The sequence below is a fragment of the Canis lupus genome, chromosome 9 (assembly GCF_011100685.1).
Source record: "Canis lupus familiaris isolate Mischka breed German Shepherd chromosome 9, alternate assembly UU_Cfam_GSD_1.0, whole genome shotgun sequence".
NCBI classification, from domain to species: Eukaryota; Metazoa; Chordata; class Mammalia; order Carnivora; family Canidae; genus Canis; species Canis lupus.
In genome coordinates, this window is record NC_049230.1 from 49123160 (window position 1) to 49151036 (window position 27877).

Consider the following 27877-nt stretch of genomic DNA (forward strand, 5'->3'; position numbering starts at 1 on the left):
GCAGACTCCCTTCCCACCTGTCTTGTCCTCCTCGTGCCACCCTCACCTCAGGGGTCTCCCCCACTACCACCCTACCATGCAGCCGGTCACAAGGAGTGAAGTGACGCCTCCTGCCTCGCCCAGTTCCCGGATGCTGCACCATGCCTCTGGGGACACAGCTCTGGGGTTGGGGGTCTCTGCTTGGGGGTGTCCTCCCCACACCAACTTCCCCTCTTTGAAGATGGCTCCATTGCTCTCCTCAGCCAGCAGGGCTCAGGGTGTGAGGTCATGGGCACTCTGCACCTCCTTTGCTCTGTGGCCCCAAGCACGTCCTGGGTGGGTGGGCCACAGCTCTAACTGGGGAGGACTCGGGACTGGAAAGGCGAGTGGGCACCTGGACCACCTGTGACTTTGCCCAGTCAGGATAGACGCCACAGCCAGGTGAACAAGGGTCCCAACCTGCCACCAAGTGGCTGGCTGGCGCCATTGCAGGTGCTCGCATCACTGGCTAGGTCACCTTGCTTGTGTGCTTGGAGCAGGGTGGTGGCCCAGGCCCTTTGCACAGTGTAGGCTCGCTTACCCACATAAGATCCGTCACCTGGGGCCCCCCCAAAAGACCAACCTCCCCTCATCATTAGCACTAGTTCTGACACAGCATTCACTTGGCAGACTTTATTTTTTTGGGAAAAACAAAAAAATGTACCTTGGGTTGGAAAGGACCCACTGACAGCATGGCAAACACATGTGAGCAATAAATATGCATGTACATTCAAGTATGTGGGGCGGCCAAGAAGAAGCCTGTGTTGTGCATCTGACCCCGCACCTGGGCCCCCACCCATACCCTTCGGGGCATGGCCCCTGGGCCCCAGGCTGCACTGCAGGTGGATGGGGGTCCAGCAGCCTCCCCATACTTGGAGAGCCACTGAGAAAGACCGAGGAGCCCAGCTGGGGCGCCCCCTGGGGAGGAGGCGCCCCTCATGCCCTAGGGGCTGTGCTGTGGGGCCAGGAACTCGCTGGAGGGGCTGGTGGCTGGCCAAGGCAGGGGCCTGCACGAGAGCTGTGGCCACAGCCCCTGGAGCACTGGCCTCCTACCCTGGCCCACGGGCCAACGTGGGCGTGTGGGCACCGGACCCTCCCCACAAGAAGGCAGTAATGTCATCTGCCCAGTGGAGGGCTGGGTGCTCACCTGGGGGCCCATTCCTGCTGTCCACTCCTGGTGTGGTCAGGGTGCTGACTTTGCTGCTGGCTGGTGTCCAGAACCAGGCCGCTGTGTCTCTGGGCTTTGGGGCTGGAGCCGAGGGGTGTCCCGGCTCAGCCCCACCCTTGCCTTCTCCCTGCTCGGGGCTGGATGCCAGCTGGGGCTGGGGGCTGAGTGCCCAGGGCATGGCGACCTGGCCCTGGCCTGGCAGCATGGCCTCGTCAGGCTCCAGGCTTTCTGATGCTGTGGCCCGAGGAGGGGTGAGGGGGCAGGGCCAGCATGTCTGCTCCGTCACCCCTGGGACCCCCTTTGGGAGGACAAAAACGTCCGTGTCACTGGCAGACACCACAGCAAAGGCTTTAGAATAGCCCTCGGGGGCACAGGGGAGGCAGCTGTCTTCACATCTGCTGGGCGCTACGGAGGGATGGAGCTGGGCAGGGCGGGGAGAGGCCTTTGAGGGTTTGGGGACCAACAAGCAGCAGGCCGGACCCAGGGCGGGGAGGGGCAGGTCCAGGACTGGGGTGAGCCCGCACGCCCAGGGCAGCCCTGCCTGAGCCTGCCACCCTGGGAGGGAACAGCGTGAGGGCCGTGCCTAGCATCTGCACAGCGGGAAGGGCCAGAGGGTGCAGAGCCTGCACCCAGCCATGGCCTCCAGAGGAACGGGCTTCTCGAGGGGCCGTGGGCATCACAGGTGTAAGCCCCCTGGCCCCAAGTCCAGGAGTTGGGGTGGGGCCAGCCTGGCTGAGGCTATGGAGTCTTAGCTGGCACCAGGCTGGCACTGCTGCCGGGGCTCAGGGCTCCCATCCGCCTCTTGCTCTGGGCTCCCAGCAAGGTCCACCCGCTGCTCATCCATCCGCTTGGCCTGCACCCTCTGAATGAGGCTGAAGAAATCCTCGTCGGGCATGGTGGGGCCTCGGGGCAGCACGTCAGGAGGCGGGCAGCGCTGGTCATCGATCCTGGAGGACTGGGTAGACAGACACGTGGGTTGGTGGTGTCGGAGGGCCCGGTGGTCAGCGGTCTCGGGGACACCACCTGGGCAGGGGCTGCTGATCTGGGCGGCGCCAGCTCAGGAGGGCTGGTCAGGCCACCTCGGCATCTACCGGTAAGACTAGCTCCGCAGGTAATGCCTTGACTCCGAGGCCTCTGGCTGGGCCCCCCGGGGTGAGGGCTGAGTGACTGCCGGGCATGGGGCTGCGGGGCCTACCCAAGACCACCACTGCGCCTAAGATCACCCGACAGTTAAGTGTTCAGGAGCTTGGGAGCTGGGGCACAGAGCTCTGCAGGGCACCCCATCAGGCCAGGGTGCTGGGACTGGGTGGGAGCTGTGGGGGCATTTGGGCTTCTGTGCAGGCTCTGGAGCAGAAGGGCCGGGAGCTGGTGCAGTTGCTGGACCATGCAAGCAGGGGGGTCAGAGGTGCAGGGGTTTGCCACAAGGGCCGGTTTTGAGGATTTTTGGACTCGCCCAGGGCTGCGCTTCCCTCTGCTCTGTGGGAATGAACGTCACATCTGGAAACCACACTGTCCCAGGCCAGCCATGGAGCTGCCCTTCTTGCAGCCTTTCACAGGATCCCTGACATCCCGTCCATCATCTTGTCCTGCCTAGGGGGGCAGGCAGCCGGACCCCACGACGAGGAGAGCCCTCCTGCCCTCCCGGCTTGGGGGTGCCATCTGGGCCAAGGCCACACCCTAGGGGGCCTGGCGCCCCCTAACTGGCCCCCCTGCCGGTAAGGAGCAGCCAGCCTGAGTATGTCCGGGTGGCCTTTGGGGCCCTGGCAGCAGGGCCTCAGGTCTGAGCACCCGCAGGCACCTGGCCACACCGGCTGAATCAGCCTGACAGAGACAAGCCGGAGCCCCCTGGGGCCGGGGTGGGCGGGGGTGAGCACCCAGCTTCCCCAGCCGCAGGCCCACCTGGCACTTGATGAGCATGTTGAAGAACTCATCCCCCGGCTCCTGGGGGTCCCCATCCCCGCGCAGACGACCCAGGTTGCTGTGGGTGACACGCAGCCCAGGCAGGCTGCCCACACTGGCACGCTGGTCGTCCAGCCGGCGGCTCTGGGAGCTGGCAATGAGGTCCAGCAGCTCCTCGGTCTGCGGGGAGGCCGTCAGCGAGGGCTGGGCTGCAGGGCAAGGCCGGGGGCCCACGGGCTTGATCAGGCCCGAGCCAGGCCTTCCCTCCACACTCTCGGGGGCGTGGGGCTCCCAGCGGTGTTGGGAGCCGGCCTCGGCTGTCCCTGCCACAGGCCCCACGTCCCCCCCTCCCCCAGGGGGTGCTGAAGTGACAGGAGGGAGGCCTGGCTTCCCACGCCCGCTCTGCACCCATGACGCACCCTGACACTGCTTGTTCCGGAGGACGGGGATGATTACACGCTTCTCAGGATGCGGCTCTGGGCGAGGCGGGGGACAGGGAGCTTGTGGTGACAGGGGGCACCTCTGCAGCTGGTCTCCCCGCCCCTCAGGAGTGAGGGCTCCCGGGGCCACCAGCCTGGGGGCTGGGAGTGGGGATGGAGTGCAGCACATGCAGCGCGTCCCCGGGGGCACTCACCGACCCTCTCCTCCGGGGTGGGGGCGGCTGTGGCCTCTGCAGCCCCAGGTTGGCCCTCCTCCAGGGGACAGCGCTGGTCATCCATTCGGCTGCTCTGGAACTTGCTCAGCAGGTCAAAGAAGCACTCCTCATCGGAGGACGGTGCCCGAGGGATACTCTGGGGGAGAGTGTCCACATTGGCTTGCATTCGGCCACAGGGGCCCCATGCGGGTCACCAGCCCCCCGCCCCCCCCCGGGGGGGACTGTCCCACAGTGTCAGCGCCCTGCAGTGAGCCCCTCCTGTGCCTACACCTCTGGGGCCTGGCACCCAGCACAGCACTCACCAGTGTCTGCTGAATGTGTGAGTGACCAGGCAGGAAGCCTCACTGGCTACTTTACACAGGACACTGGCCTGTGCTGGGACCCTGGCAGTGGTGATAGTGGCCCTGGGGCTGCCAGCACCATCAGGTCACATCATCAAAAGCAAGGAACCACAGCTGGGGGAGGTGAGGGCTCCTCTGTTCCACCCCAGTCCCACCCCTTCTGGAGATTGGTACCAGACCTGTGGGCAGGCCCAGAAAACAGAGCCTGTAGAGGCTGTGATCCTGGTGTGGGGTGTTCAGGCTAAAGAGAAGGTGTTCACATCCCCCAGCCTCCCCCTGCACGTGCTAGTGAGGTGCCCAAGGTCTGCTCTGGGGGGCTGGGGAGGGCTGACCTGGGCAACCTGCTAGGTCTAGGCAAGCCCCCCTGATGGGGCCGGGTAGGGGACGGGGGAATGAGAAGCAGGTGAGCAGGCCACTGGGCCTGCCTGAGTCCCAAGGGGCCATGTGACCTTGGGCAAACCCACTCCCACTCTGGGCCTCAGTTTACACATCTACACAGGGGAGGCTGGAGGTGGTGGTCTCTTGGAGCCCCCAGAAGGGCAGGGTCAGGGTGGGTCCCCCCAGCAGCCTCACCCCATCCGCATCCGGTCCAGGGCCCTGAGGGCTGACTGATGAAGGGGATGGCTTCCAGGCACCTCCCCTCTGATGCTAGTGTCCCCCACCCAGCCCTGGCCTGTCCACCAGTCAGCTGCGGGGGGGGGGTGCTCCTGGGGTCGCTCAGAGCTGGGCTCATGGAGAGACCACGACAGCAAGATGTCACTACTGGGTGCTGGCTGACAACCTCAGAGGCCACTGTGGAGGAGGGTCCTGAGGCAGGGGAGGCTGCATGCCTCCAAGGGGCGGGTGGGGGACACTCCCCCAAACACGCCTGCCTTGGGCTCCCCAAAGGCCAAGAGCAGGTGGTAACAGCACAGCTCATGCATGAGCCACACCAGCTGGCCGGAGCTCACAGGACAGACCACACCCCTGTCCCACCAGGGCAGGCCTGGAGCCAAGGCTGGAGATAGTTCAGGAAGCCTCAACTCGCGGCTGTGCTGTCCCACGTCCTGGCCCAAGACCCCATGGAGCCCAGAGCGAAAGGAAAACTGGTGTCGAGGGCAGAGGGGCCCTGCGTCCCCAGGAGGGTGTGGGGTAGGCCCCAGCCCACTACAGGGGACCCCGGGTGGCCTGTGGCCAGCTGAACAGAGCCAGGCTGCTCCTGGAAGGGCGGTCACCCTGGGCTCCCGGCACTCCTCCCACCTGCCCTGGGCTGAGTTTGGGTTCCAGGGGCACAGCCATCTGCCACCACCTGAGAAGGGCCACGGCCTCCCTGGTCTGGGGGATTTGGGGCTGAGGCCACAGGAGCCTCCCACAGGGGGAGCTCTGGACAGCAAGGCCACCTGGGCCCTCGCAGGTCAGGCTTCCACCTCCCCTTTGCCTGGCTCTGGCTCCTTCTATCCCAGATTCTCCGAGCCCTTCCTGCTGGACTTCCAGCCAGGGGCTCGCAAACTCCCTGCACCCCCTGGCCCCGGGCTGCCCCTGCGCAGCCCTCCTGCCTGCTGGCCAGGGTGGGTGGTCCTGCAGCGGACAAGATGGGCAGCTGGGCTCTGCCCCCTGCCAGCGTCATGCAGGCCCCGCGTTCCCTGAGCCTCCGCAGAGGGGACCCCACACTCACGCCGGATCTGCCGCTCCCTGTGTGCTGTTCACGACCGCGTGGCGCCTGTGCTGCCCCCGTTAGCTCAGCGCTTAAATAGGCCCTGGGGGAGCGCCAGCCCCGCCCTGGCCCCTGACCCCCCCACGGCGCTCACTTGCTCGCCCGGGTTCTAGCGCGCACATGTAGACAAGTGCGCGCAGCACGCACACACACACACACACACACACACACGCGCGCGCGCGCACGCTCTGTAAACACTCAGATTATTTCCAGGACAAGGACTCCCGCCCGGCCTGGAGGGGCCCTGTCGGAGGGCCAGGGGGACGGAACCTATGTGGAAAGCTGTAGTTGGCTGACGGGCCGCCTTCCTTCCAGAGCCGGTCCGCCCGGGAAAGCCACCTCTCCTTTCAACCCCGACTCCCGAGGCTGGGGCCTCCTGGGCCGGGCGAAAAGCCAGAAAGAGCCGGCCTCTCCCACGGGCATGGGCCTCGCGGCCACTCCCCACGCAGCCAGAACTGCTGGCAGCCCCAGGGCCCTCGTGGCCCACCCCACCCCGTGCCGCTCGCTGTGGGGTGCTTTCCCCACCCAGGGCATCCAGGGGACCAGCCAGGAGGGGAGGACGGACGGCATGGAGACATCCCCAGGGCCTTCCTGTTGCGCAGAGCCCTGGGTGGTGGGAGGTCTGGCCGCGGGGAGCCGGGCCAGTGTCTGCGGGGCAGGGGACCAGCCTGGCACTGGGCTCCAGCCCCCCAGTGCGCCCAGGCTTGGGCTCTGCCACCAAAATTCCCTCCAGAGGCACACATGGCCTGGAGCCTGGTGGCGCTCTCCAAGGGGCTGCGCTGGGACCCCCGGCTGCACCATTCCTAGCTGGATGCCCTCAGGCTAGCTTCTGTGCTGCCCCATGCCTCACTTTCCCCTCCTAGGGCTCCTCTGAACGCAGTACTTGTGGCAAGCCCGAGCATATTTGCTAGAAGCCCCCCACCCCCGCCCCACCGTGGCGACAACAGGGACCTGGCCAGGGCCAGGTCACCAGTTGGGGGCCAAGTCACCAGCTGGAAAGGGCCTTCCTGTCCCAAAGCCTGCTACAGCTCCCTAGTGTTTGAGGGGCCCCCTGCCAGATCCTTTCTAGGTGGATGCTGACCTTTGGGGCTGACCCAGCCCCACCCCCCAAGTCCTGCCCGGGTGGAGGGCCCGGGGCCCTTGACGACACCCAACCACACCATCTTAGACCCCAAACCCCCATGTGATGGGGACAGTGGCCCCACCGTGCTCACCCCTCACTCCACGGACACGACTCTGGCTGGCAGGCTGAGGGGCAGTGTGAGGGCTGGCAGAGGCCCTCCAAGCCTGGCGGGGGAGACGGGCACACAGCAGCCGTGTGGGGCTAGGCATACCCAGCACGTGCCCATGCTGGAAGGTGCTGATTAAGCCATTGGAGGAAACTATTTTTAGAGTAATTCCCAGAGATTTGGAGCCCAGTGCATGGGGTGGGGTGTTCTGGGCTGACCTCTGAACCTGGGCTCCGCTGCCTTCTAAACCCCAATGGCTTCCAGCAGCCCAGACAGGCCAACCCTGCCTCCTGGACACAGAGGGACACTGGCCAGGCAGCAGGAGGCCCATCCCTCTGTCCCCCATCAGCCTGTACCAGGGCAACTGGCGGGGCCCGGGGCCTGTGCTCCCCCAAGGCTCCCCCAAGGCTGCCCTGCAGACCTTCACCCACAAGGCCTCCGGTCCAGTTTCTCTGTGGCCTGGGCCTCACCAAGGCCGGATATAACTGATGGAACGCTGTTTCTGCACCAAGTGCCCTGTGCCCTGCGCTCAGTGGGCCTGGGGATGACACAGGACCGTGTGGCCTCTGCCCCTGGGGGTGGCCTGGCCTGGCCCAGGTCTGCTGCACGGGATGGCATCCCAGGAGAGGTCGCCTACCGTGCGAGGCACCTGCACCCGGACGTCCGCGCTGTCCAGCGGGGAGTGGCCGCCCTCTCGGGGCCTCTCGGTAGCCTCCAGCCCCTCCTGGTACTTCCTGCTCCTCATGGGGAGAGGGAGCATGTCCCTGCCCGGCCCCCGCCACTCCCCCACCTGGTGGCTGTCTCCATTCTGCTCCTGGGGAGGGGGAGGAAGGCCAGGCATGGGCGGGGGTGGCCAGTAATCCCGAACCGACGCTCCCCGTCCCAGGACCCCAGGGAGGCTGGCAGATGCAGCGGCCCTGACCCACAGACACACACCTGGGCACTTGGGTGCCAGATGAAGACAGGGCCTGGGGGGAAGGAGAGGTAGGGCTGGGGCCTGGAGGAGCTAGATGGCTGACCCCACGTGGAGCAATGAGTGACCACGGCAGCCCCAAGCCTCGTCCCTCAACAGACTTCCCGATGGGCACCTATGCCTGAAACCAATCCACATCGGAGGAACCAGAAGCTCAGAGAGGTTAGCTCATCCCCTGGGGCTACACAGCACCTACCTCTGGCAGGTACAGAGTGGACCCGGAGCCCTACCCTGCCTGGCTTTGGTGGGGGGTTTGCCAAGGCCTTGCTGGTCCACTTGTAACAGCTCGGCTTCCCCATGAGGCAGAGTCTGAGGGGGCAGGTAGTAGACAGGAGTGGGGGCCGGCCAGGACTGGGAATGTGGCTGGTGGGACCCTGAGATGAAGTGGGAGGGGACAGGGCCTGTGGGGGCTTCTCTGGGGGCCGATGGCCGGTCCAGCGTCTCCGGCTGTGGAGGGTGCCTTGGTCACTGGTGGCGGGGATGGGACACAGACAAGAATAGGGTGGGTGGGGGCAGCCCTGCAAGCCCTGCACCGGCCTCATGAACCCAATGCCCGTGCTCAGCCTCTAACTGCGGACGGCTGCCCTCTAGCCCTGGGGCCCCAGCCGTCCGTCCTCAGCCCACTCACCCGCTCCAGGGGGAGCCTCAGCAGGCCCCAGGTCTCTGCACTCAGCCTCTGTGTCCTCTTGGGCCTGGCACCTGAAAGACAGTGGGCCTTATCAGCCTGGCACTGACCCCTGGCCAGGAGGTGGGCTGGCAGGTGAACCTCCCACTTCACTGTCCCCCATGGAGGCAGACACCGTATGCAATGTCCGCATGACCCTGTACCCCTGGGCTGGACAGGCAGCCAGGCCTGGCCTTGGTGCTCCCCACAGGTCGTGTCTGAGCTCCTAACCCAGGCCTGGCTTCCCCACCGGCCTCAGTGACGTCCTCTCCTGGAATGCTTTCCCTACCTCCATGCAGATGGGGCCTCACACCCCGATCAGCTGCACTCAGTTCACCCCTTCATCTACACGCATGGGGGCAGCCAGGTCCTCCCCGGAGCTAAGCGCCCCTCCTGCTGCAGACACGTGCTGGGTATAAGAAGGCATGTGCGAGGCCTCTGGTGCTGGCAGATGCTCCAGGGTCCTGTCTCGGCACCACCGCACCTTGAACCCATGTCCCACCCATCACACAGGACCTGCAGGTGTGCAGCTGGCCATGCAACAGGAACCCATGGAAGCATTTTACAGCGCCTGGCACATTGTGCACACCCACAGGCTGCATCGTGAGGAAGGCTTGCCTTCTGTGGCCACCCCTGCACTACACTGAGCTCCACATGTGACACTAAGCCGCCCTACAGACGCCTGCAGCAGACAGTATGGGGTGTGCACCCCAACCCCACCCTGGGCCACACCTGCTGCCTGACATCTGGTCCCCAAGGGGAAGAGGAGCTGGTTCAGGAGCACAGGTGTTCAGACTAGCCCAAACCAGATGCCCCAGGCTTCCTAAGAGCTGGGCAGGTGTCCAAGGGGATGGTGCGGGTAGCCGAGCCCTAGTCCCTGTCCTGACCTCCAGGTTCTGAGAATGCTACCCCCTGCTCCCCACTCTCCAGAGGCCTTGGGTGGAAAAACAGTGATGATCGGAGAAGGGGCGTTGGTGGCTGCTGTCCCAGGTGGCCAGCTCCAGGAAGCATCAGTGGCCCTGCGGGTCCGGGACCTGGGGCTGTCCGTCCCTCCCACTCCCCCCTCCCGCTTCCCTTCGGCTGAGGTGGTCAGTGCCAGGCCTGCCTCTGCCCACTGCAAACAGCCTCTGGCCGGCAGCCTCTGGGCACACAGCCTGACTCTGTGCTGTGAGGCCAAAGGAGCTGGAGCAGGGCTCCCCGCAGCCCAGCACCCCCTGGAGCAGACTGGCAGCTCTGAGGAAACTGTGGGATCATCCAACACCAGCCGGGGCCTGGGCACCACCCAGCCCTGGGAGTAGTTTGGGGACAGTGGGGTGGCCCTGTCGGGACCGGCAGGACTATGTGCTGGCCCTTTACTCACCGCGGCCGGTGACAGGCCAGCTCCATCTCCCGCCATGGGCAGGCTGGCTGCCCCCTCACACCCAGGGGCATATTCAATTTCCCCACCGGGTCCGTGGGGCCCCGACTGGCTGGACGGTCCGGCCCAGGCTGTGGTGGAGGCTGAAACGCCCCTGTGACGCACAGCATGTGTCCGGCTCCAGGGCGGGTCCCCCCAGGGCCCCCTGAGCCTGGCTAAATGCACCCTCTGTCTGGATGGTATGCTGCCCTCACTGCAGCATTCAAGCCAGAGCAATGCTAGCGGGCTTCCCGTCCTGCCCACCCCGAGAGTGAGGGTGAGGTCTGGAAACTTCCCTGAGCATCACCCCACTCCTGCTTGAGTCTGACCGGCTCCCTCGTCATTATCATTGCTTCTGTTCCCAGCAGGCTCGCGATGCGCCCCCCGCCCCTCCTATGTGCAGCCCGGCACACCTGGGCCGGGCAACCCGGCTTCCTAACTGCTGGGCTGTGTCCTTCCAGCTCCTCCTACTGTCCATCCATCCCAATGTCCAGGATCCCAGCTGCTCTGCCTTCGGAACGAATCCAGAATGCGACCCCTTCTCACCTTGCTGGGATCTGAGCCTGCCTCCCTGTTCCTCCCTTTGCCCCAGAGACACGCCCACAGGGCCTGAGTGGGATCTTCTTCCTCTGCTCACCCTGCGGGGGGGGGGGGGGGGGTAGAGGGGGGACTGACACGGGGAGGGGCTCAGCCCTCCCAAAGCTCTTCCCAGCTGGGCTTGTGCAGGCCCCAGGGTCTCTGCAGAGCTGTCTTCCATCTAATTTCAGGCTCACTCCCTCCTCCCCTTCAAGTCCTTGCTCACAAGTCACCACTACTGAACGAACGATTGTGTCCCCCATGTCCCAGGCTGAAGACCCAAACTCCAACGCACTGACACCAGGAAGTGCAGCCTTGAGAGGTTATTGGGGTGACCCCAGGTCACGAGGGTGGCCCCAGTGTCGAGGTGAGTGCCCTTATGAGAAAACACCACAGAGCTCCCACCAACCCCAGGCCCCCCACTCCATCTGTAAACCGGGACCCCATCGTGCTGGCCCTCTGCTCTTGGGCCTCTGGCCTCCAGAACTGTGGGAAGTAAACATCCATATGGTTAAGCCACCTGGTCTGTGGTGTTTCATCCGCAGCCTGAGCTCACGGGGAGTGGCCCCCACATGGCCACGCACACTTGCACCCAGCCTCATGGCCATTCTTTCCTCCCAAACAGCCATAGCCTCTTATCTGTTCACTAAGGTTCACCGCACACTTGTCATCTCTGGCCACCTTCGCTGGACCCACTCCCTGATGACCAGCAGGTAGTGTTTCCTGGCGCTTATCTATGGGGCCCTGTCCAGGGCTTCCAGGAACTGTCATGTCTGACTGCCCTCCCAGGACTGTGGATGCTGGGGCTCAAGAAAAGTGATCACCAGCCAAGGTCACAGGGCATGGAGGGGCAGAGCCAGGGTCAGGATGTGGGAAGTCAGGCCCACTTGGCAAGCTCCAGGAGGTTGAGGCAGGAGCGGCCAGAGAAGGGACAGACACGAGGACAGTCCGTGTGTCCCAGTGCCTGGCCTGTGAACGGACTGCAGGATAAATGCCAAGTGTGGATGGATGGTGAGGTGTCTACTCCCAGGGAGTGCCCTTATCCTCTGCCAGGCACTATCCTCAGGACAAGCAGTGGGCCCAGTTCCCAGATGGGGACAATGGGGCACAGCTGGGGCAGATCACCAGGTCAGCTAGTTAGCAGGAGACCTGGAAGGACTGACCCAGGCCCAGGCAGCAGTGGCAGGGAGGGCCCCCGCCCACCCAGACTCCTTCTGGGGCCTCTGCTGGGATGAGGGTTGCAAGGCTGGTGAGATCCACCTACAAACTGAGCCATAGCCAGTTCTGGGTTCTCCAGCCGCAGAAAGGGCCCTTGTCTTTATCAGGACAGGGGGAAAACCCCTCTGGGTCCGGCCTTGGGCTAGCCAGCCAGGCCCCACCCACCGCGGCCCCACCCTCCTCGCTGAAGCTGCGCTCATCCTCTGGAGGCCTGGGCCTCCTCCCAGGGCCCCAGAATGTGAGCCCCACTAACACGTCTCCCAGGGCTCCCCTGGCCCCTTCACCTCTCCCCAAGACTGACAGGCTGTGCACATACAAGTGCCCCCCCATACCCTCCCCCGCGCCGTGAGGGTCAGTTTTCAGGCTCGTTTCTGGACACTGGGCCAGGCTACCACCCCACTCCGTGTACACCCAGTAAGTGAGGCTCACCTGGGCCGGGGTCTCCTGAAGGGCCACCCAGACTCAGGGCACCTCGCTGCCTCCAGCAGTTGCATAGGCGGCCCGGGGCCCCCACACCAGCCTCCATGGGCCTGAGTGGGTGGCTCCGGAGGACAGCCGGCAGCCCAGCATCTGCGGGCAGCCTGGCAGGGAGGGGGCTTCCGGGAGCCCTGGCTGGGAAGGGTCTGGGTGTGGGGTGGACAGAGCCTCCTTGTTCTCGTGATGTACCCGCCTTTCCTCAGCTCCGAAGGAGGATGGCAGGAGAGCCCCACGGGAGCCTATCCAGAAGCCCAGGCCAGCCCTGCCCCCCCTTGCTGCTGGGCTCCTCCAAGGCCAAGGCCGAGGCGTGCAAGGCCAGGGGCTCCAAGCAGAGCCGCCCACGCTCAGGAAAGTCCTGCCCCTTGAGCTCTCCTCCATCCCATCCCCTTCAGCCACAGCACCCCAAAACAAAGGTGGCTGAAGATCCCAGAAGCCTCGCATCCTCACTTCTGTCCTCAGTCTGGGGGCGGGGGGTGACTCATGTGCCCCATTTCCCAGGACAGGCCATTCCTAGAAACCCACAGAAGCCCTGCTGTAGCCCAGAGCTACTTCCCTGGCCTCGTCCTCCCCGGCCTCATCCTCAGCAGGCCTGGAGGGCTCCTGGGGCGGGGGCAGGGCAGGCACCCCTGAGGAACACAGCCACAAGGGGATTCGGGCCAGACTGCCCCCAAACTCAAAAACCAGAGGTCGGGGTCCATGCAGGCAGGGAGGGGGTAGCTAGCCCCCAAGCGGAGCCTGCCCCACCCTACCCACCTACAGCAATTTGGGAAGCCAGCTCAGGGTGCCCACCCCACCCCTCCCCAGGCCCCGTACTTTTTATCCATTTGCTCTACAAGGAACATTCTGTCCTTGCGTGCCCCTGTGTGCCTGACAATGTTGACTGTATGGGGCAACCAGCGGCCTGTGAATGAGGTCATTATAGCTGCCTTGGCTCCTCCCGGGCCTCACCTGATTAGCACCCTGAGCACGAGCAGGGCTCTAGGCCTCTCTGGCTACTGCGGCCCCTAGGCCCAGCCCTCAGCCTGGAGCCAGTGGAGCTCTAAATCAGGGGCAGCAAGTGGCCCTCTCCTCCTCCTCATGCGGGCCACAGTGTCACAGGGTGATAAACTGGGGGGCTCAGGGTGACTATGGGCCCTCACTGCCCCAGCGACCATGAAGCCCTGGCCTGGAGGCCTCACATCCAGGCCACATGTTTCCCACACTGTCCCTGTCCCCTGTACTTTCCAGTCCCGATTCCTAACTTGCCCTGGGGGAACAAGCCCCTCCCTCTGTGCCCTGAGCACCCTGGACACCCAGTCACCCTCCACCCCCACGGGGAGCTCCAGGGCAGGGCGGAGAAGTGGGGCAGAGGCAGACACCCCCAGGGAAGGGGGCTTACCACCTTTACTGGGCAGCTCTGTCAGAGAGTCTCCTGTCGGGGGGCAGAGCCCACCTCCTAGTAGACTGCCAGAGACCAGCACTGCCCCAAGGCCCACGTACCCTGGGTGGTCCTCCTGCCATGCCCCTGCCCACCCAGCCTGGGGGCTCACCTTGGGCCTCGTAGCCAGCCAGGTCCGGTTTCTCTGTGGCCGCTGGGCTGGTCAGCCGGCCCAGCACCAGCTGTAGCTGCGCCACGTTCATGCGGGCGGTGAGCTCCCCATTGCGGTCCCCGATCTAGAGCCAAGCAGGGCCAGGTTAGCGGGCAGGTGGGCTGGGAGGCTCCTGTGGACAGCCACTGAGCCTCCAGCCTCCAAGGAAACTGGGCCTCACTACGCCTCAGGGGTGGAGGCTGGGTGTTTGTCCCTGGGTGAGGGGGGCCACGTGGGCCCCCTTCACACCCCGGGAGCACCTGGGGCCTCAGGCAGCCAGCCTTGTGCCACGTGGGGCACTCCTTCCTGAGCACCCGCCCAAAGGTGGGTGGCCTGCCCCAGACTCCACCTTTCCCAGTCTCTTGAGCCACCCATGCACCCCGCAGGCCCCTAGCTCAGAGCAGAGGCTCAACAGGAGGGCCCTGTCACAGAGGGGTGATGTGCACTGCCCAAGAACTAGCGGGGGGTGGGGCGTGGCTGGACCTCCAGTGGAGCTCTGGGGGCGCGGGTGAGGGGGAACATGGGGGCCAGCCCTGCTGGTGGCCCCAGGGGGACTCTTCTGACCCAAGCTTCCCTGTTCCCCCTACCACTTGGGCTCCTATGGGTCTTGCCCACTCAGGCTTGGGGCTATGGTGGGTCAGGGCAGGCACTAGGCGTGTGCTGGAAGGAGGTGCCACTGGGGCCCAAGGAGTGTAGGGCTGAGATAAAGACCCAGGACACAGGAGGCCACCTGTAATGGCCCTGTGATCAGGGGCTGCGCTGACCATAGTGGGAGGGTCCTGCGTGGACAGGCCCTCAGAGACCCTGTCCCATCCCTAAGGAGATGTCCAGCTAGGGAGTTGCAAAGGAGGGGCCCCCAGGGGCGGCCATGCCTTCGTGCCCTGGGCTGCCTGTGGCAGGTCATTTCCACCTTGGCCCGGCCCAGTTCCATCAGGGACAGAGGACGTGGTCAAGGGTCGGCCCACAGGGAATGCTAACACTCTAGGGGTGCAAACAGGGCCCCCTCCCCTGTCGCACCCCCTGGCTACGGCAGAGAAGCAGCCACTAGGCCTCTGAGGGCAGGGCCAGCGTGCAACAGCCTGGAGAGGATGAGGAGGAGTGCCGGCAGGAGCCCAGAGTGCACGGAGGCACCTAGCCTGGTCCAAAGTGGGCCAGGCAGCGCCTGGAGACCTCCAAGGGCCGCTAAGGCACTGGCTGGGGAGGGCAGGAGGGCGGGCCTGGCTTACCTCCTGGGAGATCTCCAAGTGCTTCTTGGCGAAAGTTAGGGCCTGCGCCGGGCTCCCCATGGACACGTAGGCATTCCCCAAACTCCAGCACGCCCGGCCCTCACCCACTCTGCCAGGGTGGGACACTGAGTTCACATCTGTAGCCCCCAGGCCCGCCAGCCCACCCACCAGCCCCCGGTTTTCGGGCCCATTGTGACAGGAGCAGAGCCGGCAGGCCTGGGGCTCCTGCGGGTCTCGCTTGTCCCCTACCAGCCAGTGAGGCTCTCCTCCACCCTTGGGTGTGGGGGCAGGAGGTAGGGGCAGTCCCTCAGGTCATCAATCTTTCAATTAAGGTGAAAAATCACAAAACATAAATTTAACCACTTGGGCATATGCTCAGCTCTGTGTGTACTTCTGATCCACAGCCGTCACCATCTAGTTCCAGAGCGCCATCGCCCGCCAGAGCAAGGGCCAGCCACTTGGAGCCTCCCAACAGAGTAGCCTGCCAGCAGCCCCTTTGCCCCTGCCCTGGCCGCCCACCCCACACCCATGCATGTAGGATACTTCTGTGTCTCCTGAGAGACTGAGGCTACGCAGACACGGGGTGCTCAGGGGGCTGATCCCCAACCAGCCTACCCTGACGGTCACCACAGGTGGCCAGCCGGCACCCACCTGGTCTCATGCGGTCCCACTCGGGACGGCATGGCCCAATGGCAGAGGGAGGCTGAGGCCAGGCAGGCCGTCCTGCTCGGAGAGGCCTCCTGGTGCTCGGCAGCAGGGCAGGGCCACGCTGAAAGCAGTTTGCAGCTCAAGGACTGTCTGGAGGCCTGTGGGCCAGGCCTGACCCCCACCCCCCATTAACCTGTCAGCCAGTTCCTGGGCGATGAGCAGGTGCCGCAGGTGGTACTCAGCTGCGCGCTCGTAGTCCTGCAGCAGCGTGTACGTGTTGCCCAGGCTGTAGCATGCCTGTGCCTCCACTGCCTGGTCCTTGAGCTGCCGGGACAGCTGCAGTGTCTTCCTGCAGAGAGGACAGAGGGTCAGTCCCAAATGGAGGGGGCGTGGCACTGTGCATGGCCCTCATCTGAGGGGTGGGCAGTGGGCGATGCAGATGCAGCCCACCTGCTCTGTGACCTCAGCCCCAGGATCCCACCAGAGTCTCCATAGAGGGCTGGGGGACAACACAGCCCAGCCCGGGCTCCTGATTCAGGATGGTAAAGCTCAGCCCGGGACCTGGGGCCGATGACCCAGTCTCTACATGGTGGCCACCGCTCTGCAGATGGTTCACAGGGCTCCCCGGGCACAGGTCAGGGACTCCCAGGAGCCCACATGGTCCTGACCTTCTGAGTCCGTACAAGGATCATACGTGCACTCAGAGCTATCGTGGGGAGTAAAGACATTTTGGGGGTTCCCCCCCACAGCTAGCATCAGAAAGCCCCGAGCTGTGGCCAACTGTGTCCCCGGCACACAGTGGCCTCTGCCAGCACGTACCAAGGGAAGGGGCTGTGGTGCTTTCTGCCCTTGATAGCCCTAGGACACAGGCCAGAACCCCCCACCTGGCCCCCGGGCTGGGCAGGTGGGGGCGGGCAGGGGTGGGGGTGGGTGGGGAGGTGGGCAGGGGTTGGGGGGCAGGCCTGCCTACTTGTAGTACTCGGCGGCCACGTCAAAGCGCCCCAGAAAGATGTGGGCGTTCCCCAGGTTGCTGTAGGCCCTCCTCTCGGCTGCCTTATCTCCGAATTCCTTAGCAATGGCCAGGCGCTGAGGATACAGACCCAAGGCTGGGTGGTTACAGAGTAGCCGCGGGACCCGATGTGGATGACAGACGCACAGACACGGTGGCTGGGGGCCCCACAGTGCACTCACCTCCTTGTGGAAGGCTGTGGCCTCCATGAAGCTGCCCAGCAGGTAGTGGGTGTTGCCTAGGTTGCCGTAGGCTCTGCCCTGGGCCGCCCGGTCACCCAACTCCTTCACCAGGGACAGATTCCTCCTGGGGGTCGCATCCATCTGAGCTGTGTCCCTCTCAATGCCCGGGAAGCAGGGGCCCTGTGACCCACCCGCCTAGCCTAGAGGGTGACGGACAGGTGTCCTCTGCTCGGTTCCTCCCAGGAGTGTGCCCCAGAATGAGGGCCGCTCAGGGTGGGCCCCCCAGCTCTGGTGCCACTGCCAGCAGGTACCATGAGCTCCAAGGCCTGCATCCGGGGCTCGCCTGCCCCACTCTGGTTTTCAGGGGCAAGGTTCTCCCACCCACGAGGCTTGGCCGATGTCCCTGCCCCCCTTCCAGCCATGTGCTTTCTAAACGCCACCCATGGCTTCTGCTTGGTGCTTTCCCTGCTTCTCTGCACTGGGTGGGGGACTGACGCACAGGGAAGCGGCAGGAGGCTTGGTGCACTCCCCGCAGGCCCTGAGGACGGGGCCAGTGGGGGGGGTGGGGAAGGAGAGTCAACTGGCCAGCACCACGCGGGCTTGGTGGAGAGGTGATGGGGTGGACATGGGTGCTCTGGGCCTGGGCCAGTGGCAGTGGCCCGGGAAGCGCCAGGAGAGCGTGGACAAAGCCCGGTCCGCTGGTTCTGCAGGTGCCCCTGTCCGCCCCACTCACTCATAGAACTCGGAGGCTCTGCGCAGTGGCTCCCGGACGTCGGGTGGCAGGTGCCCGGGGTCCTGGGCAGCATTCCAGGACAGCTGCTTGCCCTTGGCGTGGTAGACGTTGCCGATGTTGTACAGTGCCCTCGCCTCCCCGACCTGAGGGCAGCACCGACATTGGGGGGACCCACAGACACAGCCCCAAAGGCAAGTGTGGATGCTGAGGTAGGCCTGGGGCCCCAAGGAGGGGTGGGGGTGCTGGCACGTGACTGCCATTCTGTGGACAGAGGATGAGGCAACCAAACGACCCTGGGACCGACTCAGCAGAGGAGGTGCAGCCACATCCGGTACCCACAGCCCTCAGTCTCTGCCGTCAGGGTGGCCAGGCCTCTGTGTGGTGCCAGGGGAAGGAGGGCGCTCCCAGCCGGGCCCGGTTGCCATGAGATACGACGTGGGGCAAGCCATCATGTTTCCTCGTCTGTGCTTATGTCACAGGGTCATGGAGGGAGGTTACTGAGTGGGACAGCCTAAGGTCTGGCACAGAGCTAGGCCCAGAGCGACTCTATCCCCAGCTGCCACGCCACCCTGCCTCCCTCTGGAGCCAGACTGGGAGAGGTCGGTGAGAGGAAGAGTTGACATGGGGGATGGGGAGCTAGGGACTCAGCCCTGCAGTGTGTCAGGGGTCACTCTTCCATCCTCCTCCCATGAGGCCCCGGGTCATGGGGTTGGGAGGGGCAGCTGCCCTGGAAGCTGCTGACCCACCTTGTCCCCCTGCTCCTGGGCGATGTCCAGGTGCCGCTGGCAGCAGACGACGGCCTCGTCAAAGCGGCCCAGGACCTTGAGCGTGTTCCCCAGGTTTCCACTGGCCTTGGCCTCCCCCATGCGGTCACCGATGGTCCTGGAGGGCAGGGGGCAGTGTGCGGCCAGGCCAAAGGCCAGGCTCAGGATGCTGCGGGCTGCAGGAAGCCCAGGTGAGGGTAGGGGAGGCCTGGCAGGACCAGCCCTGGGCCGATGGGGGCCATGCTGGGCTGAGGTTCTGGGGTGGGTGGGGAGGGCCCCTCGGGTCGGGAGCCCTGCTTGAGCAGGGGAGGGTCACTTCTCTGCTGGGCCCAGCCTGCCACTGTCAGGGCCTGGGGAGGTGCCCGGATGGAACCCGGGAGAGCCATGGGGCCCGGTGGTGTGAATAACTTCTGACAGGCTGGTTGGGTGTCAGGGGCCGTCAGGGGCTTGCTGGCCAGGGAAGGGCCTGTGGGGCACCCACTGCCCACGTACAGGAGGAGCAGAGCGTGTTCCAGGGCAAGAGCAGCTCGGGCCCAGGCCTGGAGGCCAGAGAACAGTGAGGCCTATGGAGCCCACACACAGGTGTGCACGGGGTTCCGGAGTTGGGCAGGCGGACACGCTGGGAACACGGGCCGACAGAGAGACAACATGCGCTGCCGGGGGCACTGTGCGGTCCTCCCCCCCCCGCCCCGGGGTCCTGGGCACCCTGAGCTCCCCAGACACACGCAGGGCACCTCACCGGGCCAGCAGCAGGTCGTGCCTGTGGTACTCCAGCGCCCGGCCGTACTCCTTCAGGTAGAAGTAGGCGTTGCCTAGCTGGCTGTAGATGGCACTCAGCGTCTTCAGATCCTCGGTGCCCACCTGCACCGCTGCCTCAAAGAAGGCCGCGCCCGCCTTGAAATCCCCAGCCTTGCAGAGACGCTCCCCCTCCAGGGCAAGCTCCAGGCACGAGGCCTCCATCCTGCGCGCAGGGGACACAAGTCACCGCCTACCTCTTGCGTGGTCCCACGGGGCCTTTGTGCTCCCTGCCCAGGTGTCACCAGGACCACGAGGCCCTCGGGGAGCGGTGGCCCCCTCCATCCCTGTGCACACAGTCGGAAATGTCTTTGGAGGACTGCCTGGAAGCGAGTGCCAGCTCCAGTGCTGTGCCTGTCCCCAGGTGGGCTCACTTGTGCCCCAGCTGCACTGCACACCCCTCACGCTCCCGGGGCTCAGCCCAGGAAGAGGCATGAGTCTGTGACCATAGCAAGACCCTCAGGCCACGGTGGCCACAGCCTTCAAGAAGTCTCGGGCACCTGGACGAGGGCCCCCCAGGCCTGGGGCCACGTCCCTCCTCCAGAGCAGCCACAGCAGCCCGTGGCAGGCCCTGATTCTCACCCAGGACAGCCGAGGCCTTGGGAGATTCAGAGAAAACTGGTCAAGGCCACATGGGCAGGAGCTGACTGCATCCTATGTCCTAGGGTGGGCCCCGCCCTCCAAGGTCTCTGTGGGCAGCTGGGGGCTCAGCCATCATCTGTCCTCGCCTCCCATCCTTCGGGGGCATGGCTGTATGGGAGCCAAGGGTCAGCCAGCCCCACGGGCTAAGTGCTCAGCTGGTCACCTCCCAGGTCTCCCCATCCCCATGGCGCTACTGCAAGAGGACATGACAGGGCCCATCCCGGGATGGACGACCCCTGGACCCGTGGGAAACTGCTCCAGGTTCCTGGCCCTGAACCCAGCCCAACTGCAAGAGCCCGGGGTTCCATGGGACAACCAGTGCCCTTGCTGGAGGCTTCCTCTCCCGACCTTTGGGCAGGGGCCTCAGAGAAGCAGCCCCTTACCCTTAGGCCCTGCTAGCCCCCAAGGTGGGGTCCAAGCCCCCCAGCTGTTACCTGGGCCCTGCTCACTGCGGGCCCCACGACCCCTGGGCCTTGGGTGAGCTGCCCCAAGGACAGGGCTGTCAGAAGAGCCTTGTGTGGGCAGTCACTTGATCAGGCTGGCCCTGGTTCCAGCTCTCCCTGCTGTGGGGTCCCGGGTAGGACACATCACCACCTAGAACCTCGGTCTCCTCCTCTGCCCTATTCCAGCTGGTCCTGTGGGTTCCAGCCTCAAGGCCTGGCACATTGCCCTGCCCTAGGGTGGGAAGAGTGGGGCTCCAGGCTGCAGGGCACCCAGGCAGGTGGCAGGAGGGGCCCAGTGGCCACATACATGGCCCTGGAAAAGTGAGAGACACGTTCTGCATGGCCAAGGGCCAACCCCAGTCACCGGGGTCCAGGGAAAGCCTGCAGGGTAATTCAAGGTGTCCACACCAAATTGGCCATGTCCCCCCAGTGACCAGCAGTTACTGGAGGAGAATCACACATATCCTCTCAACAAACAAATCTGCCCACAGCCATACTTCTCAGCCGTTTTGCCCACATAGCCTGCTGATACAAACCAGAGTGCCCTGTCCACCTGACTCCCACATCGTCAAGAAAATGGGCACTTTACACATTTCCAACAAGACGGCGTACCAAACAGCCCCACACCACACGGACTCAGGGCTCTCTGTGGGAGGTCTCCGTCACAGTGCCCCTGGCCCAGCCTGGACTCCCCAGTGGAGAGTGGGCTCCAGGACCTGGCGTTGCCCTGCACCCTCCAGACTCAAGCAGAGCCTGGGTGGCCTCTCGGAGAGCTGGGGTCCAGGGTCTCGGCCTCCTACCCACCACACTCTGGGAAGGTACATCGGATGCCATATGGCAGGAGCCCCCAGCAGCCATCCCCTGGCCTGGCCACCACCGTGCAGACGGCTCCTTAACTAAGGGCGGCTCGTCCTCACCCAGCTGGCACTAGCTCTCTGATGCGGCTGAGTGATCTCTCCTCCCAGGTGACTTGGGAGGACGGGGGCCTGGAGTCTGACATTGCTGGGTCCTGAGCCCAGCACACCCTGCTGGCTGACAGACACGACTGGGGGAGTGGCCTCCCCAGCCCAGCGTTCCTGCCTAGACATGTGTCCTTACCATCACCGTGGGAGAGGTTGTGTCAAGGGCCCAGGGGCACAGTGAGGGGGTGCCCAACACAGCATCCTGAATCACATACGGGCAGGTCCCACACGGGCCCAGCAATGTGAGGAGGTGGCAGGCAGGTGTCCTCCACTTGGCCCGAGACCCTCCAGACCCTGACCTCCACGGCCCCTGCCCCACTGCCCACCGCACCTCTTCCTCCGCAGGTTGCGCATCTTCTGCACATGCAGCCACAGCTCCAGGCCCACGGGCAGTAGCAGGGGGCGGGGACGGGGGGCGCCATACACCACCTTGCAGACAGCCTTCTCTGCCAAGCTCAGGGCCACAGGCTGGGTCTCCGTGGAGGCAGCCGGCATCTTGGGGCTCCAGGCCTCCCTCCAGGCCTGCCGACAACTGCCCCACCCGGGCTGCTGGCCCTGGGGATGTGCCCGCCTCGTGGTCCCCTGCCTCCACCCACCCCAGAGTGGTGGGCCAAAGGCTCTGGCTTCCAAGAGACCCCAGGTCCTTAGGCAGGGTGTCTGGGGCCTCCAGCAACTGAGATGGATCAAGGGATCAGGGCAGCTCAGAGCAGGGGATCAGCATCGTCAGCAGAGAGGGCAGGTCTGGGTTGCAGGGGGGGGTGGGGCGCGGGGTGGAGACTCTGCCAGGCCACTTGCCTGGCTTGGCAACAGGCACTGGGGCAGCAGAGGCCTCCAAGGCTCTGGACCCTGGGAAGAGGAGGGGGTACAGCTCTGAGATCAGAGGGAACTGGGGAGCCAGGTTGGGCCCTGCTCCCCAAAGCTAGTCAGAGCAGAGCATATGGAGGAACCCGAGTCAAAGGGCGAGTGCGAGGCCCAGGGCAAAGGCCATTCCAGAGATACAAAGTCAAGGCAGGTGCCAGGGCCAGCGCCAGCTTCAGCTCTGTAGGCCCTGGCCACTGGGGGGGGGGGGGCAAGGGGGGCCTGGCAGGTGAGCACAGGTGGGAGGACCTGGTCCCAGGCTGCCAGCCTCACCAGGCCCTATTCCCAAGAGTGTCCCGACCAAGCACCCTCCTCCCTGCCCCGAGGCTTCTCCGATGCTGCCTGTCTACCCCTCAGGACGCCTGTCCACTCCTCAGGACAGCTCAGGTACAGGGCAGGGCCTGCATCACCTCCTTTTTATCCAGCTCCTATTAACAAGCTGGGCCCCCAACCCTGCACCCGCACATCAACACTAGGCCCCCTACTCTGCCTCCCAGGACCCGCCTGAACTGCAGGCTACCCTCTCCCTACCCTCTCCTGTCTCCCCTGAGACGTGCCCAGCCTGGCCAGGCCCAGGACCCTGCTTAGTGAAGAAGATTCTGGGGCCTCTGTCTCCCCACACCGCCCCTGCAGGCCTGTGGGTATTGGTCCTATCTCCTGGCATTGCCCGTGTACCCCAAGGACATGCTGGTCTGCAGCCACCCTGGACCACTCACTCCAGTGCCGGTTTGTGGAGCTGGCCTTCCTGCCCACTGCCTCCACGTCCCCGCTGCAGGGCTGCCTGGAGCCTCCAGACGGCCTGTCCACCCCAAGGGCCACCAAGAGCCCTATCCTGGGGGCACGGGACCCTCTGCAGGTCTGGGCTGAGCTGGCCAGAGATCTCAGGGCCCCAGCAGCCTCACCACCCTTACCCTGGGAGGGACAGCCTTCCCACCTGGGATCTGTCATCCAGGCTACATGGATGCCTCGCGGGTGACCCGCAGTCCTCCACCTGCCCAGCAGAGATTAGACCCCACACCTCTGGGACTGGTCCGTGGAGGTCCTGCCCCAGGGGGACCAAATCCCCCTGCACCGATCCACCCTCATGCTGTGACTGCCCAATGTGCCCTTCCTTGCAAGGGCCACCAGGCCAGCTCTTCCAGTGGCCAGACCACAGTGGCCAGGATGCAGGATACTGTCTGCCAAGCTCCTGCTGCTTGCCCGCAGGCTTACCAGTTAATAAAATGGTTATCGACTCCCCAGGGGGCCGGCCTTACTATTCTGGCCACCACATTAAGCCCACACCCTTTTAGCCTGGCCTTGGCATGCAAGACAGCATCCCAGGAGAAGCCATCAGCCCAGTCTCACTTGGACCAAACTGCTCTGCTCTCCTTCAGGGCCCCTGTCCCCACTCGTCTATCCCACAGACCCTACACAGTCCTCCAGCACTACGCATCATGGGTCTCCAGGCCAGGCCCCCAGCTCCCACCACTTGTATCCCCCTTGGCCCCATTCTCTGCTAAATGGATCCACTGTCCTCCCTCTCCAGGGATGTCACCCCCAGACTGGGCCATTGAGCAGATGCTCCAGGTCCCTGGCTCACCCCATCCCACTGCCCCCAAAGCAGAGCCACCCTGACTCCCACATGGAAATTTCGGGACAGCACAGGGCGGGGAGCACAGTGGGACAGGTATTGCTGTGGGGGGACATGAGTGTCACCTCGCTTAGGAAAGCACCTGAGGGTTGTCTTTCCAGGGAGCCCTGGGGCCAGGCCATTATTCCCCAGAGGCCCTACCAGGGCCAGTGCCTGCAGGCACCTGTGGAAGGAGGTGCGTGGGGATAGGTGGATGGCAGGGTGCCCGACCTGCTCCTGAGGACACTCCTGTCTGGCCGCCTTATGTCTGGGGCACTCCTCTAACATGTCACCCCACAGTGGGGGTGCTCCCCATTCACTCTTCCCTCCCCAGTTCCAGAACACTCAGGTGCTTACCTGAAGGGAACAGGGAGAGGACCACCCAGGGCCTCCTCACTTTTAGGGACCTCTTGGCCACCTGCCCACCCCCTGTACCACTTCCCCCAGGCCCATAGGCCCCTCCCTCCCAAACCCCTGCTCCCAGCAAGTGGGCCCAGGGGCATAGAGCAGAATTCTGGGCACTAACGGCCTCACCTGCCTCTGTCTCCCTGACCCAATACCCTCCCCAGGGCCCCATCTGGGGACTTGTTGGGCTCATGGGCACACTCAGGCTCAAGTCCCTCTCAGAGTGCATTCCAAGCCCATGTCCCCCAGACCCCTGTGTCACCAGGCAGGAATCTGGCATGGGAAGAGAGCCAGGATGCTAGGCCCAGCCCAGAGGTCCCCACAAACAGCCATTGGCAGAGTAGTCGAATCAAGTAGATCCTGTCATGGGGCATCCACAGGCCGGGCTCCCTGCACCCCTCAGCTGCCCTGCCACAGGTGGGCTCCCTGGCCCGATGACCCTCTGACACCTTCCTCCAGCCCCGAGCCACTGTGGCCCAAGGATGCTGGACTGAGGAAGCAGTTCCCTCCTCTCTAGCTAAAGGCCCCCACCCATCCAGGATGCCCTCACACATGGCTCCCCGACTCCCATCCCTGCCTGCCAGCCTCCCAAAGCCAGCTCTGAGCAGGCACTGCCCTGCCCACCTGGAGCTGTGGCTACACAAACTCCCTAGGGGTGCCCTTACAGGCCACGGAGGGCTTGGGGCCATGCACCCCAAATCTATGTCAGGCTTGCCCCTTTGAGCTCAACTCAGGTCTCAGCTTGCAAGGATGTCAGGCTGGGCCCAGGGCGTCTCCGGTATCCCCTCAGAGCCTGTCCCTGCCCAGGACAGCTCCGCTAGGGTCCTGTCTGGCGTGTTATTGCTGGGCCCCAACCCCAGACTCCCAAGCCAAGATGCTGGATGTGGACATGAGCATGATGCGGCCCCATGCTCAGCTGTGCAAGGTCTCCCAGGACTAAAGCCCCGACGCACATGTGCGCACACATGGCTGGGAGCTGCCCAATCAAGTCCTGCCATTCCCACAGGGGTGCTGGGGGGAGATCCTCAGGGCGGGCTGCCAGTGTCAGCTGCCAGCAAACCCACCCGCACACCCCCGCCCCCATGGGGCCCAGCAGCCAGGGCTCGGCACTCAATCCTGGGACCACACAATGGAGGCTGTGTCTCTGGCCAGTCGCACAGAGACCGAGGTGGGAGGAGTGGCAAGGCCTCCTTTTCACTCGCCACTAGGGCCTCACTCTGCAGGGTGGGGGTGGGGGTGAGGGGGGTGGCGCCCAGCAGAGGTTTGCTGCTGACACTCTGCCCAGCTGGGGCTGGAGGATCCTTTTAGGCAAGGCAAGGCCCTCGGAAGGCTCAGCAGCTGGGGAGGCTGCCAGGTCCCAGGATGATGGTGTCCGTGCGAGCTGGGGACAGGTCAGGCTCCCTAGAGGCAGCCAGGCCTGCCTGTGGGAGTTGCCACCAGCGAGTGGCCCCTGCCCAGCACTGGTGCTGAGTGCTGGACTGGGCCCGTGCAGTCCCTGGCGCAGTCTGTTCCCCTCAGAGGACCTTGTGTCCGCCCGGGGCCGGCACATGGCATCACGGTGTGGAACACCCCGGACGGGCCCGGAGTCACCAAGCAGGCATGCACTGCAGGTGGGCAGGGCCACCCTGTCATCCCTGACGAGTGCGGAGCACAAAGCATGGACCGCTGGCATCATCCATGAATCTGCCCCGAGGCAGGTGCGTTTTCAGGCAGGCACACACCTCACCTGGCTGGCTGGCTCTGCAGCCTGGATGCGAACCTGCGGCACCCCCCCAACCCCAGATTCCTGGTGGGTCCTCGGGGGACAAGGCCCCACCCATGATGAAGCCCGATCCCTTCAGCCATGCTGCCTCCTGAGAACCCAGACCAGGGCAGTGGGGTGGTGGTGCCCAGCTCGGGGGAAGCTCCTGGCAGCCCCCCTCCACACACCTGCTGTGCCAGGCCACCCAGCTGTCAGGAGCACAGCTGTAGGTCTCCCGCCCCCTGTCCCAAGGCGCTGTGCGGGTGAGGGGGGTCCAGCCAGCAGCAGCCCATCCCAGCCAACCACCCCGACCCCCACCAGCCCTGGACTCAGAAGGGCACAAGCCCCGGGAGCCCCAGGGCCCCCACCCTCCGCGCCCACCCCCCTGCGGCCCTGCCCCATCCCTGGCTCCCCCGCCCCGCACCCCTCCTCCCCCGCGCCTCCGCCGCCAGCCCGCAGGGAGGGCGCGTCCCCGCCACGTTGTGCGCCCGCCGCAGCCTTTGTTCGGGGCCTGCCGCCTCTCGCCCGTCCCCGCGCACCCCGCCGGCCCCGCCCGGCCCCGCAGGCCCCCCCGGCCGCCCAGCCTACCTGGAGTAGAGGCGCCGCGCCGGGCCGGGCAGCTCGTCGGCGGCGGACGGGGCCGGGCCGGCCATGGGGCCGGGGTCGCCCAGGGCCAGGGGCGCGCACTGCCCCGCTCGCGCCGCCCTGCGCCGGTCCCCGTCGGCCGGCACCGTCAGTCCGTCCGTCGGTCGGTCCACCCGCCCGCGGGAGGCGCCGAGGAAGTGATGCGCGCGGGGCGCCGCCCCTCCCGCCGTGGCCGTGATGTCACCGCCGCCCGCGGGGGGGGGGGAGGGGGCGGGGCCTCGGAGCCAGCGCGCCCCCCGCCCCGCCCCGCCCCCCCCCCCCGCCCGCGCCGAGGGCAGAGCTGCGGGGACCCGCGGGCGTCGGGGCGCAGTGCAGCGGGGCGGCCTGCCCACCCGCTCCAGGGACCGTTTGAGGCGCCCTGCCTTGACTTGGCAGGCAGCCAGCCCCCCTCGGTCATCCGCTGCCCTCCCGCCATCCTGCTGTCCAGCCCCAACTGCCCACTCCTTCTCCAGGCTGGTGGTGGGAGGAGGGGCGCTGGCCATGGGAGATGACCCCCTGCCTCCTTTAGAGACACCTGGGGACCTGGCGACAAACTGCCCGCTCTGTGCCCCGTGTGGACTCCCTGGTTTGGGAGCACCCAGGGAGCCAGGGGATGGACACTTACCAGGGCCTGCGTGGCCCGGACTGGGCAGCCCCCCAACTGTTTCTCACCCCTGAAACCTGGGGTCACCCCCTCACCCTCCCAACCTCGGTCTTACGTGTGCAATCTGGACGGCTCTGAGGACCTGGAAGGACACTGGGCCCACCCCCCCACACCCCCCCACACCCCCCCCAGCCACCAGCCCATACCCAGCACCCCAGCGCGCGATCTCTCCTCCTCTGTGAACGCCTGGGAGCCCTGATGGCTGAGACCTGACCCTGCGGCCTCCTGGCCACCCACTCGTGGCTCCGCCGGGCCTTAGGGCACTTTTCCAGGGCAGTGCCTGACCTAGGAATGGGCACATGGCAGGCCCTCAGGGCACACCTGGGTCTCACCCAGTTCCTTCCTGCAGTTCTCAGTCCTGGTGCCGCCAGAAGACTCCAAACCCTGGCAAAGTCACTGAGGCCTGACGGGACAGTGCCAGCTCCGGGAGCAGGAAGTGGGCTCCCTGCCTCGGGAGCTCTGCGGCCCCTCCTGGGGGAGCCGCCCCAAGGTCAGGGAAATGCCAGGGCCTCCACACCGGACCCTCAGCAGAATGCAGCCCACAGGCAAAGGCAAATGGCAACAAAAATAAACAGAAGATAAAAAAGGGCCTGTTGGCCCTGGGCTAGTTTGTTTTTCCTACAGAAGAGAGGCAGCGGGAATGAGAACCATCTGCGCCCGAAGCGCTGGCGGCCTGGCAGCTCATCCTACTCGC

The 27877-nt window shown here is 65.3% G+C and overlaps 1 protein-coding gene across 9 annotated transcripts; it reads right to left on the reverse strand.

Annotated features, from left to right (window-relative positions):
- Positions 1–636: 636 nt before the first annotated feature.
- On the reverse strand, positions 637–27732 carry GPSM1 (G protein signaling modulator 1). Of its 9 annotated transcripts, none has more exons than XM_038548763.1 (14): positions 26484–26548; positions 19177–19398; positions 18420–18555; positions 17674–17816; positions 16941–17064; positions 16720–16835; positions 15943–16098; positions 15102–15210; positions 13837–13960; positions 8605–8675; positions 7641–7817; positions 3720–3876; positions 3086–3294; positions 637–2141 (listed from the first exon to the last, which is right to left on the reverse strand). In XM_038548763.1, the coding sequence occupies exons 1-14, from the start codon at positions 26546–26548 to the stop codon at positions 1935–1937; spliced, it is 2016 nt and encodes a 671-aa protein (XP_038404691.1). In that variant the 3' UTR covers positions 637–1934. The 9 variants fall into 9 exon arrangements, with proteins under 9 accessions (XP_038404691.1, XP_038404695.1, XP_038404696.1 ...); XM_038548767.1 differs by having other exon boundaries at positions 17674–17765; positions 26484–26543; XM_038548765.1 differs by lacking the exon at positions 26484–26548 and adding an exon at positions 27516–27732 and having other exon boundaries at positions 1935–2141.
- Positions 27733–27877: the final 145 nt, after the last annotated feature.

What these genes read in the sequence shown, in the direction of transcription:
- GPSM1 (XM_038548763.1), bottom strand. Translation starts at nt 26,548, where the DNA reads ATGGCCGGCCCGGCCCCGTCCGCCGCCGACGAGCTGCCCGGCCCGGCG. An exon ending in CCCAGGAGCAGGGGGACAAG is followed by an intron (nt 17,817 to 18,419) that starts GTGGGTCAGCAG and finishes TGCTGCCCTCAG; the next exon opens with GTCGGGGAGGCGAGGGCACT. An exon ending in GTGGCCGCCGAGTACTACAA is followed by an intron (nt 16,099 to 16,719) that starts GTAGGCAGGCCT and finishes TCCTCTCTGCAG; the next exon opens with GAAGACACTGCAGCTGTCCC.